This window comes from Meleagris gallopavo, chromosome 2 (genome assembly GCF_000146605.3).
Source record: "Meleagris gallopavo isolate NT-WF06-2002-E0010 breed Aviagen turkey brand Nicholas breeding stock chromosome 2, Turkey_5.1, whole genome shotgun sequence".
NCBI classification, from domain to species: domain Eukaryota; kingdom Metazoa; phylum Chordata; class Aves; order Galliformes; family Phasianidae; genus Meleagris; species Meleagris gallopavo.
The window spans coordinates 16,832,391-16,846,527 of NC_015012.2; the positions used below are offsets into that span (position 1 = coordinate 16,832,391).

The window sequence follows — 14,137 nt, forward strand, 5'->3', positions numbered from 1 at the left end:
AAAAAAAAAAAAAAAGTACTTCAGTCATAGTAAGAGTTTCTGGACTGTAGGTAGTAGTTACCTGTTCATCACCCAAAGCTGTAGAAATGGTGCATGTGTCTGGCCACTCTTACGAATGTGGGGGCTGAACATGTTACAGAGCTCCTCAGAGATGACTTGGAATGTCTGAATTTTTGTGTTCTTAGAGGATTCTGCCTTTCATCTGTAGATCTTTTTCCACAGTTGAAGAGGTGTGGAGAAGAATTGAATTCAGAGGGAGCACAGTGACACAAAATACTCAGCAGACAAATGGTATTGTTCTGCGGATGTACTGCTTCATAATCCTCAGATCACTCAATTGCAGCAGATATATTTTAAAGCAAAGTAGAAAGAAGACCAGAACACATCTCAGAACAGGATGATAGACAGAAATGGACATTTTACAGATCTCATCAGGGGTGGCATGAAGAGACAGAGAGTTTAGGGAACTGTCTCCAAGTTGAATACATTGTTTGAAGATGATAAATATGATTATATTTCTAAGTGACTGCACTTCTTTTGCATTGCAGAAATCTTCTTTGATCTTTGCTGTGATTGAAGTAGATACATTCTGCACTGTTCATAGTTTTTCAAGAAAGAAACAGAACAACTTGTAATCTGTTTCTTTTATGTCTTCTGTTTCTGCCAGATGCACGGGATTGTCAAAGTAAATCATTGTTTTACACCTGCTCTGTCACCTGTGTACCTTTCAGAAACTCCTTAGCATTTCGTGAATCAGCCAGACATCCAAACTCTTTTATAGAGCCATAATTTCTGCCCTGCAGTTCCGTGATAGCTGCCAGATGCATGTAGTATTTTATCCATGGTGCTTTAAATATGCTGAGGGTTAGGTGGGGAAAAGCAGACGAAATTTCTCCCTGAGGGCTGTTTTATAGTATTAATCTTTAACTTAAATCTGGCAGGGCTCCTCAGAAGGGAAAAGAGCACTACATTGTCTAGCTTGGAATCAAATTTGTCTGTGCTTTATGGACAGGTTGATTAAATTTGACTACCCAGTGCAGTCACAGGACGTTCTTCATAATCAGTGGGAAGTACAGATGTAGATTCTATGCAATAGAAGGTCTACCTGCTGTGTAGGTTTGTTCACTTTCAGAGACAAGAACCAACATTTAAATAGAGATAATTTCACCAAACAGCATAGGTATGCACTTGGTAAATATACACAAATAACAGAAACTGGTACTCTTTCACATCTTTCCAGTTTTGTAGGCAGGTTTTGAGGTATTATCAACTGCTGTTTCCCCCCCACTACTATTTTTTTTCCCTAGTATCACCATGGGGGATGGGTCTTTGTGTTTTTTCTTTTCCCAGAAGGTACATTTTTATTTTCTCAGCGTTCATCTAGGCCCTGGGGTAGAGCTCTCTTATTCCAGCAGGTGCAGCTGGATTTAGCATTCCTTTCCTCCATCAGGCCCTACTGACAGGTGTAAGTAACACCAAGCAGGCTCAAGGGATTATTTCCTACCAACAAAGAGGAATAGCAATTAAAGAGAGTTATAACAATGTAACAACCCTCGTTCATCCAGCTCACACTAAACTCTGGCTTCTTCAGACGTTCCTAGTGAGTGCTCCTACATGTCTTGGTTTCTTAGAAAGCTTTCCAGCAGCACTGTCTCCCACTTCCACATACATTCTACTTCTAAGCACATTGAACATTTTCCTCCAGCGTTTTCCAGGTTCAGGTTTACCCTACTGACACTCTCTATTGCCCAAGCTGTGGGTTTCTTTGCAGCTCTCTGATTCCTTCCTGGTATGTGTCTGTGCAGTCCCCAGCAAACTAAACGAATGCAATCAACCCGTAAGCATCCCAATCACAAGTCAATAAACAAGTGTAGTTTATTATGTCAATTGCTCATAGCAAATGTCACTTAACTGGGGAGAAAAGACTTCCTGGAGTGGTCTTTCTACTACCCAAGAAAAGTTTTTCTGTTTGATGATTTCTTTAACAGGAATCCAGCTTCAGTATTTATCTCTGTTTCTTTTTGAGAGCAGTTCTTAACAGTAGGTCACTGGAGCACAGTACCTGATGGCAACTGGAACTCAGGCAAGGAAAGGAAAAGCAGGAAAACTCAATTACAAAGATCCCGTAATGGCATCAATTCTATAGAAAAATTATCACAAGCTGCTGGCTCCACATTCAGAAATGAGGCCAAGTATTCAGTTTCTGCTTCTCTGTGTCTTAAAAAGACCATTAGTGATCATAAAGTCAGCCAGCCTTGAGAATGGCAAGAAAAGTAGAACTGAGTGATGAAGAAAGCAAAATTGATCCGCTGTAAATGAGACTGTGATGCTTTAAACACTCCTCTGTGATTAATTAGTATAAATATTTCCTTGAAGATAATTGTGGGCATCTTGCTAAAAGAATCCTAAGCTCTCCATTGCTGCAAACTCATAATAATCAATTTTTGTAGTTTAAACAAAAATTGCACTTGTGAACATATAATTTATGGGTGAAAGCTCTGTCAGAGGGAGTTTCTGCTCATATATAGTGTGAAATGCATTTGAAACTGAAGGCTTTGGCAGTAAGATCAATGTTTCACTGGCTGTGTACTGTATATAGAAGGATTGTTGAAGGTGACTGTGGATTTGGTCTGATACGGAGGCATTCAAGGCCAGTCTGGATGTGGCGCTGAGCAGCCTGGTCTGGTGGTTGGCAACCCTGCACATAGCAGGGGGGATGAAACAAAATGATCATTGTGGTCCTTTTCAACCCAGGACCTTCTATGATTCTATGATACTCCTTGTAGGAGCTCAGCTGACTGAAACTGCAAAACAGGCTCCATAATCTGTAACTCCAAGGAGCAAGGAAGCTCTGTGTACTATATGTGGTTGTAAATCACCTTCTGTTTCCTTTTGGGAACCAGTTAATGTTAAACTACCATTAAAACTATCTTGAAACCAGTTTTATAATGTCTCACTTAGGCTCAACCAGTTAGTATCAGTGATAGTGATTTTCAGCAAGATGGTATTGGCCAGAGCTAGACCGGAGAAGTAAGTTTTCATTAAAAACTTGATTATTTGATTCATTTCACGCTTTGTGGAAGGTGAAAAGTGCTTCTCACTGTGCTCACATTGAAAGATTTCCCTTGCCATTTTAGTGAGTACCAAGTCGTTGTTTAGGGATGAGAGCAAGCAGCCTGGAGTCATGAGATCCAGTACAGCTGCCATTGATTTGCTGAATGGTCAAGGAGGAGTTGCTTAACTGTCTTTTCAGTGGAAAATAATGTGGGTGGCACTGTGAAGGTTAAGTACTTGGAGACTGAGAAGAATTTGGAAATTACTGGGTAAGAACAAGGTATTTTGAATAATCCTTGCTGTAGAATAAATAAATAAATTTCCTGGCAACTTCAGTACTGGGACAGGTTGCCCAAGGAGGTTGTGGATGCCCCATCCCTGGAGGCATTCAAGGCCAGGCTGGATGTGGCTCTGGGCAGCCTGGTCTGGTGGTTGGCAACCCTGCACATAGCAGGGAGTTGAAACTACATGATCACTGTGGTCCTTTTCAACCCAGGCTATTCTACGATTCTATGATCTTGTATCTTTGCTTCTCTTTGTGTCTATTTGTTGGGTTTATTAGGAGTTACTTTATAAACTGGTGGTCACTTTGTTTTTTCCACTGTTATTTCTATTCTGGTAGCCATGTTGGTGCTGTTGTTGTTTTGCTATGAGAATAATCAGGAAAATTTCTCAAAGCATGCCTTTATTTTCAAAATGCGATTTTGTGGCCACAAATTCTCACTTATTCCAATCACAGCTAAAATGAGCACTAACTCCCTTCACAGGACAGCAATTGTTGAGTTATGAGAAAGGCTTCTTGGCTGAGTATGAAACAAACAGGTTTCATCTTCAGTGTTACTGTAAAAATAAGAATTCAAATTGGACATACACAAGGATGTGCTCATTCAAAGATATCATAGGGAGAAGGACCCTTAGTAGGCTTAGATGGGAAACTGGGTCTGCTGGGATGCAGCAGAGAACTGCTGCGTTCTCCTGCCATAAACAGTGATAGGGATGGAACTGATTATGCATATGCAATATGCTGGAACTGAATTATGGATTTTAGCAGTTCTGACATGGAAATGCAATTTAGTGAAAAGCAATTGCTTCTCCCAACTGCACTCTCACATTCTCCCATCTGGTGGCCAAGCATAGGATTGTCAGCTGGCCCCTTGGCTGCATGGGGGGATGAGAGGGCTGGAAAGCAGACAGCCTGGGAGAAATATATATAGGTCACTCACTGTGCTTTCCAGGGAAGTAAGAATTTGTGTTCCGGTAGAATAGAGGGTTTTTACTGAGTGTCCTGTTCTTGCTTAACAAGTGTGAGGAGCTGAGGATGCCCTGTGCACTGCAGTGGGATACATCTGCCTCGACTGTGTACAGGCAGCCAGGTGCACAGAGCAGAAGATGGCTAGGCAGGAGGGTAGCAGTGATGAACGAGGGCTTCCGAGTGTCTTCCTTGTCATGAAGTTTCATCTTAATCTTTTCTCACTCTTTACATAATAAAAAGGGACTCGTGGTGAATTTGGAAGAAGCTTTATTTTTGATTTGGTGCAAATGTCACTAGCACTGTCCATCCTGTTTCTGTGAAACAGAAAACAGCTGGCCTTACACTGGGTTTTTCTGTTATCTAGCTAACATAGGAACCAGTATGATACATGAAAGGCTGGAGGAGAAAAATCCCCACTACACAAAAAATCAAAGCTGGAGAACAGGCTTCTTGCTTCTTCGTAGCACTTCAGCAGTCTGTGTTTCAAACATTGTTGCATTTGTTTTCTGGCTTCTGTACAAAAACTAGGCAAAACCTGAATAATTTACATCCTGCTTACTCTAAACTACTAACCAGAATGCCTGTGAACCTATTGGCTAAAAATAGATTTTGAGCACTTTACGTATCTGAAGCTTCATTGTCATCTCTCTACCACTGGCTTTGAAAAAGTGATGTGACACCTTTATTCTGTGCCAACAGTGTTAATTGAGACTGTGCTAATGCCAAACATTTTCTCTCCCTCCTACAGTCCTAGTGTCAGCAGTGCAGATTAACTGCAGCATCCTCTGGGTAGAGCTTAAAAAGCTCCTTGACCATAATGGGTAGAAAAAATGAGGAGAACTTCATTCATTGATCTGATGTACAAGTGCCCACTGGCACTGGGTGGGGAGCAGAGTCACCCTTGCCTTGTGCTTGGTGCCTTGCAGAGGACACCACAGACATTTCTTCTGCTTCCAGGACATCAGCACTAGGATGTATTCTTGTCTTCTGTTAATAACTATCTCCTATACGCCTGAAGGAGGTCCTCTTCTCCAAGGCAGTATGTAACTGTGTTTGGAATGTAAGGCTTGGAACCCAGGTTTTAAGTTCTTCATCAGAGTACTAATCTTTGGCTAAAACTGGTGAGAGCAGAAAGCCCATAGCTGGAGAGCCCCGAGCTCCAACTGCTCCTCAGAGCAGGAGGGGTTGGCTGTCAGATCCAGTCAGGAATTCTTCCCTACAGCTTCCCGGAGCATCAGCAGTCCTGAGCTTACCGGAAGGGATTTATTTGTGATATGAACATGTTCGTTCATTCTTTTTATTTAATGATTTCATGTTTTGACTGAAAATAACTGCTGTAAAGTCTCTGTGAGTCCCCTTACAGCCTGTGGCCAACTGTTCTATAAAGACTAATCCAGAAATCCTGGATCCGGTGCGCAGAGGATGCATTTGATGCATTTGCCTGAAGTCCATGGCCTGCAATTGCCAAATAAGCCAAGGAATGATCATTGAGGTTCCAAGAATTTTAACTTCCCTAGAAAACTTCACTGGGCTGAAGTTTTGCCACCTGAGTTTTAGTTCATGTTTGATCTGCCACACTACTTTAGTCTGTGTCACTGGTACTGTGCACTGATATCTAGCATGATACTATGGAAATATCAGGAATTGGCCTTGTAAGACAGCTAGCTCTGCACAAAAAGCCTGTCTACTGAGAGCCAAGAGTGCTCAACAGTCCTCCAGAATGGAAATCTTGGTCTTCTATGATTAAAGCTAAGGCCACTTCATTGTGTCCTCCATTGACTCTAAAGGATCGTGGGCCAGGATGATGATGAAAATGGAGTGCGTTGAAAAAGGAACTAGATGTATGACTAACTGCCCAGGTGTGGAAATAAGTTAATCTTTGGTTGCTGGTGATGTAACTCATCTGGTTTTATTTCATTTGGAAAAAGAGGCTCTGAACCTGAGTGTTGATGATCATTAATCACCCTGCTCACAAATGCATGTGGGGGCCAGTTTGCCCATACTACTGTTGGAGGATTCCTTAAACTTGATGAACATAACGTTCATAGGAGGTGATGAGGGAGAAGTCCTGTGACTGAAAAACCCAGATTCTGACATCCCAGCTATCAGAACAAAGTCTTGTTTCCATTGAGCCTAAATCCTTCATTGGTTGGACTAGATGATCTTAGTGGTCTTTCCAACCTTGATGATTCTATGCTATGATATTTTGAAACCCATTTAATTGCAACCACTGTTGTAATTTAACGCTAGAGCGGTTGGGATGTACAACCATTTAAAATCTTACTCCAGCTCACAATGAACATAGTACAGCACTTTACAGAAATGTTTACAGACATTTTTGGGCAGCATCAGTACGTGATCATTTCCCTTGAAATGGAGAAGGTGTCAGTGGGAGGGGTGGCACCCGTTTTTAGCAGTAGGGACATATCCTACACTAAGAGCAATGCTCTTGTTCTCAGGTTTTCTAAAGCACATCTCCATTTGTAAACAAACTGACAGCTCTGCATATGGGCTGTACCCACAATGCATGGTTTTTAATCTGACTGGAAAATGTTATTCCTGAGCTGGGAGACCAGCACTGAGGCTTTTGTTTATTTATTTATTTATGTATTTTAATTCAGAAGGCTGCTTTGGCCCTTAATGACATTAGTAGGTTTGGGGTTTGGTGTGTCAGGAAAGGCAGCAGGTGCATGGCTGGAGAGCAGGAATTTGTTTATCAGAGCAGTTGCCCTCTGTGATAAGATGTGCTCTACTTTCCCTGTAGCTTGGAGGGCTGTGTGCATCCACACATCTCCTGCCGCCTGTCATCGTCTGCCAAAACTCAACTGCAAAGAAGTTTAAGTTACTGTCTTTGTTCTCATGCTATAAATGTAGATAATAAAAATATATGAGGTTTCCTTACAGTAGGCTAAAATTGTTGCTTTCTGTGATTGTTTTCTTTGTAATAGAGGAATGATCACTGATACAGACAAAGGTGCTTTTCTGTTATTTCAGACGCACACCTTTGCCCTATTCTTAAGAAAATTGTTTTCAGTCTTGAGTTCACCTCTCAGTAAACTCTTCCTATTTCTCATGGACCTAGAGGAAAGTATGCAGAGTATGGAGGATGTGAATTTTTATGTGAATTACTTGCTCTGATTTCAAGTTATTACTGAGCCTTGCCAGTGAAAATGCAAACAAAACCATGTCTCCAGGGGATGGGGAACAGACAGTGCTGCACATTGTAATCAGCTTCTCTTGAAGATTCATTTAATATCTTGTGTATTTTTTATGAAATACATTATTCATGTAACAAGGTTCACAGAGGGAAGCAGCTGCATTGTAATTTCTGGGAAGATTCTTCTTTGGAGAGATGGCATTTTCATTCTTTAAATCAATGCAGTAGGGCTGGGCTGTGTGAGGGAGGCACAAGGCAGAGGGGTGGGCAGACCACAGATGAGGCTCCAGTCCCATTCGTTACTGCCTCTGGAGGGAGATAAAACAGTCCAGTTAGCTGGATTAAGCCCTTTCCAATCAGCAAGTAGCCATTTTAGACATCATTACACCTATTTTCCTTTGTGCTAGGAACAATACTTAAGAAAATAGTAATCAACTAATACTTTTTCAGTATATAAGTTTCCTCTCTTTTAAAAGCACTGCCTGCAAGCTGCTTTATAGCTGCTGCATCCTAGAGACTGCTCTTTCAGCTCTGTTGAACTATTAATTTCCCAGCAGTGTGAGGGGGCATTTCTTCTTGTTTCGGGATCTACAATAAAAGTTCACATGTTTATGTTGTAATTCGGTCTTATTTACATAACCTCATGTACACCACTGTACTTAATTAACACAGCCTCAGCCTCTGTTCTATTCAGTGCCTCACCCCAGCAGCAATCCTGCTGGAATCACCAGGGCTGCTCAGAGAAAACAAAACACAAATAGCACTGGTGTGGTCTTAGCCCAATGAGACAAAATTACAGTGGCACAACTGTAATTGCTTAAGCAGCGTTGTGTGCCAAGCATCTCTTCCAGCACTGCTGATAGCAAATTTCTTTATAAAAGTGAATATTGCAGAATTTAATTAGGGCGTGCAATCAGTCAACTGTGCTAATGGGGAAAAAAAAATAAGATCTTACAGCTGAATTTGAGATGCTTCATAAGGAAAGAGATTGTCTTTATTCTGACCATTCCCCTCCATCCCCGTGTAGCCTTTCTATAGCCATGCATGTCCCTTTCTTCCTTCCGCCCCTCGCCCAGAGGCTGGAGGGCTTCACCAGTGCCATCTTTCATGTCCTTAAGCAGACAACAGAGCTTTCTGGTGTAAGCCAAAAGCTCCCATGCTGCTGCAGGAGGTGCGTGCATCCATCTACTGGTGCCACGCAGATGTACCTACCCACAAGACAGGGAGCCTGGAGGGGGTTTTGAGGCACACTCGTCAGTCGCTGTGGTTAACTTCTTTCTCCTTTTCTCTCTGTTTGTTTTGCCCAAGTTTGTCCGCTACCTCCAATGGTCAGCCATGGAGACTACATCTGCCATCCGCGGCCTTGTGAGCGCTACAACCACGGGACAGTGGTAGAGTTCTACTGTGACCCCGGCTACACCCTCACCAATGACTACAAATACATCACCTGCCAGTATGGAGAGTGGTTCCCCTCCTACCAAGTCTACTGTGTCAAAACAGGTAAGGGAGCAGCCTCTGTCCTCCTGTAGCCCACCTCCTTCTCAGCAAATGAGGAGGTGGGTAATGTCTGGTGAAACTCATTATTTCATGCTCAAGTGACAATTGTTGATGTAAGATGCCATTAAATGCAGTATATTTTATTTCCTGAATGATCCTAAATCATTTCAATACTTAGCTTTTCAGATGTATTTTTGAATGTTGGTATCTTAATATATAGATAAGCTAAATTTATGATTGCATGCGTAAAAATAACATCAAGAGGAAAAAGCAAGGTCCGGCCTCAGTTGTTAAGGCTGCTTTGGTATCTGGAATTAGATTAATGAGTGTAAATTTGATTCATGTATATGTATGTGCATGTAAAACATGCATATAAGAAATCTCTCATCCTATCTGGCCCTTCTGAGTATTGTTGAATTAATATAAACTAGCAACAGTAATGATCAGACATAACTGGTATTATCGTCTTTTTGTTACAGAACAAACCTGGCCAAATACGCAGGAGACCCTCCTGACTACATGGAAAATAGTGGCATTTACTGCTACCAGCGTTTTATTAGTACTTCTACTAGTCATTTTAGCCAGAATGTTCCAGACCAAATTTAAGACACATTTCCTTCCAAGGTTTGCACTGTTTTCTTTAATTATTTTATTATGTTATTTTATTACTATTTTATTTTATTGTTTTATTAAGACTGGGGCTCTTCATTCCATTTCCACTCTCTGATCTACCTGCAGAGACGGGCACCCCTGGAACTGTAGAACTTTCCGTACCTGTTCTACGGAAAAGGCAAAGTTGTCCAGATTCATTTTGGGTGCAATTACAGCTCTGCTAACTACTGAGAATTCCTGATTCTGCGTGTAAGAATAGTTGACAGTTGTGTGAAAATCATTGGCAGCAAAAATAGTTTAAAATACTCAATGTTGGGTGCTGAGGGACTTAATTTTTTAAGTTCTGTAGATTCAGTAATGTGAATTTTATGAAAGATGGTTTTTTTGGTGTTTTTTTTTCCTGTGGACAAAATTAAATTTAAGGATTGCTGTCCCCTCATAAACATCTCCTACATCTTCATTTACTTCCATGAAATACTATCAGCATATGTCATTAGGCATTTGTCATAGCACCCATAAAGAGACAGGTAGATGGTATTATTATCATACCAGTGGAAGAACAAAGACAGGTGTGCTAAAGTTTAGGCAGAGCTAGTGCTGTATCTGGGTTTAGATCCACTCTGAGGTTTCGGTCTGTGCTCAGTTTGCTATGGACTTTGACTGAGTGACTCCTCCTCTTTCTTTTTCTTCTGTCTCTATTCTACCATGTACAGAGGAGAAAGGTAAAAAGCTGTATATTACTGAATATGTCCCCAGGCCAATACAGGAGAATGAACTTTGCAGTTTTATTGTTAATTAAGTGTATGTACACAAAAATATATGTTTTATTTGGCAAGATGGGGGTCAGCCTCTTCTCCCAGGTAACAACAATAGGATGAGAGGTAATGGCCACAAGTTGCACCAGGTGAGGGTCAGGTTAGGCATTGGGAAACATTTCTTCTCAGGAAGAGCGGTGATGCAGTGGCACAGGCTGCCCAGTGAAGTGGTGGAGTCACTGTCCCTGGAGGTGTTCAAGAACCATGGAGATGTGGCACTGAGAGATGTGGTCAGTGGGCATGGTGGGGATGAGTTGACTGTTGGAGTAGACGATCTTAGTGGTCTTTTTCATCCTTAATGATTCTATGATTCTATAGAAGTAATGTATAAACTAACATACATATTCATATGTACAGGATATGGGGAGTATCCATATACCTGTGTAACTGGGAAGAATTGAGGATAAAAGGTTCCACCACAGGTAGCCTGCTCTCTTCTAGCCTATTGAAGTGGCTTTCTGGCCTCTTCTTCCCAATGGTACTTGGGACCAACTCCTTCCTGCTGAGTCTCTGTTGTGATCTGATTGACCATAAAACAGATAGTTCGGGGTTTACCACACCTTCCCAGCATAATATAAATGTTTTGTTTTTAAAGGAAACCAGCCTAGTGCTAAATGCCTTCATCCTTTGAAAGCGAGAACTGAAGGAGTCCAATATCTGGCAACAAAACCCTGCCATCCAGTAACAGTCTGTTTACATATGCTGCAAACAGTTCTTTGCTCTAGCCCACATCTTTTCAGGGGTTCAGACACTTGTGACTGCTGAGTAACATCTGTGATCTCATATCCATGATACCTACTCTGCGTGGCACAGCAAATGGCACTCCTTATCTCCTCCAAGCACATGTTTTCTTTCCCTTCTCTAAACTGAGCTTCACATTACTTGTTTCATTTATCCGATTGTAACGGATTCCACCTGACTGTCAATCTGAACAGATTTTTGCAGACCTGTGAGGCAAACATCTCTGTGAATGTTAATGGCCCTGCAGCATCAATTTGTGCCATTAGGAAGTGTTGTGTTTCCTTACATTCAGCAGTTGCTCCAAGGTGCTTCAGAAACCCAGTATCCAAAGGGGGTCTGGAAGGGGACAGACTGTTTAGCAGGGTGTGTTGTGGTAGGACAAAGGGAAATGGTTTCAAACTGAAAGAGGAGAGATTTAGACTGGATATAAGGAAGGAGATTTTTACAATCATGGTGGTGATGCAGTGGCACAGGTTACCCTGAGAGGTGGTGGGTGCTCCATTCCTGGAGACATCCAAGGTTAGGCTGGACAGGGCTCTGAGCATCTGATCTATCTGCAGGTGTTCCTGTTTACTGCAGGGAGTTTAACTCGATGGCTTTTAAGAGTCTCTTCCAACTCAAACGATTCTATGAAACCCTCTGGCTCTCTGATCATTTTCCTGTGTTTGACTTAGAGGCAACCAGGAGGGCTCTGTGGGTGACCCCGACTTCGTGGTAGTGGATGGTGTTCCTGTCATGCTGCCTTCCTACGATGAAGCTGTAAGCAGCAGCCTGAATGCTCTGGCACCTGGATACTCAGCCACAGTGGACCAGGGACATATTTTGCAGACAGAAGATCAAAGTCCTCCTGCTTATCCTGGCCCCAGGATTACAGACATGCTGCCAAGTGAATTCGAGAGCTGTGAGAGTCAATCAGGCTCCTCTGAACTGCTCCAAAGCTTGTACTCACCCCCGGTGTGCCAAGCAGCAGTGCTTGCAGGCTCAGATCGAACTGATGCATCCCGGAGCACTGCTGGGGAGGCTGTGTCCACGAGCCCACGGATTGATATTACAGATGGTGAGTCACACATGGGTGCACTTGGGTGCCATATGCGAGTCCTTAGACATTTGCTTGTACAGGCAGAGCAACAATAAAGCCAGCTAACCTGCTTTTTACTTTCACCATGTGTTTTATATCCAGTCAGAATTAGCAGCCTTCGCTGACAAGCTCATGGTGTCTGCATGCATGATAAACTTTTCAGTCTAAGGCATGTGAGCATTTACATACATTTTATGGACATGGGAGTCACAGTATAAGAACATGCAGGAACGAACCCTGTGGTAGAAAGGAGATCATCGTGTATTACTGTTTGCATTTAAATCACGAGCATGCATTGATACAATTTTATTTAGTTCTGACAGAGGCCTCTCAGTTTAATAAAGAAACTAGTTAGCTTTCCTTAGAGACATTTAAAGAAGTGTGGGTGAAGATTGGGGTGGAAGAAGTCTCCTGCACCATAGGGTTGGGGCTGACTTTTAATGGCATCACAAGTGGGAGAGGACAGCTGGAAGGAGTGGGAGGAATGATGAAGATGCCAGTAAGGCTCTGCCTACTTTGAATGCCGATTCCGTGTTAAATGTAGTAGAAAGGATGTTTGCACTTAGCTTTGGTGGGCCTAACTTGTTTTAGGAAACATGGATAGTCTTAGTAGGTTAATCTGAGCAACCTGATCGAGATGTAGGTGTCCCTGTTCATTGCAGGGGATTTGGGCCAGATGATTTTTAAGGGTCCCCTCTAACTCAATTCTGTGATTCTGTGATTTTCATATGGGGTAGAGAATTGGAGACTCTTTATGTATTGTTCAGATTTTTGCATTTATATTTTTTCCGAGTTGCTAATAATGCTACTCTGAAAATATCTAAAGGCAAGACCCAGCCTGTAATCAATACCATTTCTCTTTTTTCTCTAGAGATTCCTTTGATGGAAGAAGACCCTTAGCCTGCATGGAGACATGTCATCATCCCATTGCACTGTTGGGTGACATGAATCCTGAGCACTCAGAGATAGAAAAAACTATCTGTGGATCTGGGGAGGGTACTTACCAATCTTCCACTTGATGATGTCACCAGATTGTGTGTACATCTTAATCCACAGTGGAGATAACAACATCAGCACTTGGAACAGCAATTTTATGAATGAATCCTGGGGATTTGATGAGAGCAGATGTAGAAAAAGAACTGTGGCTTTTTAGAAATGAAATGTATATCTGCATCGCAGAAAGTCATATGGTTCTGTAGAAATACTGTTGGATTTTGATACTAACTGCCTCACAAAAGCATGTCAAAGTATGTAAATTTGCTTATAAAGACTGCTTTAAATGATCTGTGGACCTCTAGTTTATGAAGAATCCTTTCAAACTTAAAAACCAAAAACAAACAAAAAAACCCTAGTCCCGAAACACACACGCAAAAGAGGGAAGATCTTCTTTGACTTTCCTATGTAAATCAGAAAGCTTACGGTTTGGTTGTTGGTTATTTTGTTTCATACCATGTCTGCAGAAAAGAATGGGATTCGTATGTACTTTGATGTATGATAGCAAATACATATAAATATATATATATATATAATTTAAAAACTCTTACAGAGAAAGAAAAGGAAAGACTCCGGATCACATAATGACCTGGAGTATTTTTTTTAAAGGTAAGGCAGAATTTATATAATGTACAATATTCAAGGTAAAGTATCAATATTTGTATTTATGCAAGACTTCTGTGACTACACTGCATTTGATAAATCCTGCTATCATATGAAAGACCTAGAAAGCGTTAAAATAATGAAATATTTGCTTAAGAAATGTTGAACTGCCACGTTTCAACCTTCCTTAAGCTTTGACAAATACATGCATTAGAGTAATCTACAGTCATAGCCCAGAGCACTGCCTTGTCCCTGTGTGCTGCGGTAGTATTCTGAGCCATTATTGTAGAATACTTTAAAAAATAAAGTTCAGTTTCAGTTCTTTTGACTTATCA

The 14,137-nt window shown here is 41.6% G+C and overlaps 1 protein-coding gene across 1 annotated transcript in view; it reads left to right on the forward strand.

The window, feature by feature from the left end:
• SUSD4 (sushi domain containing 4) overlaps positions 1–14,137 on the forward strand; it is a gene marked incomplete at its 5' end in the record, with an annotated part of 30,682 nt that extends 16,545 nt beyond the window's left edge. Inside the window, 4 exons of the mRNA XM_031552355.1 lie at positions 8,772–8,963; positions 9,440–9,584; positions 11,803–12,185; positions 13,078–14,137. Of these exons, the coding sequence (XP_031408215.1) occupies positions 8,772–8,963; positions 9,440–9,584; positions 11,803–12,185; positions 13,078–13,106 (749 nt within the window). The remainder of the gene's footprint in view (positions 1–8,771; positions 8,964–9,439; positions 9,585–11,802; positions 12,186–13,077) is intronic.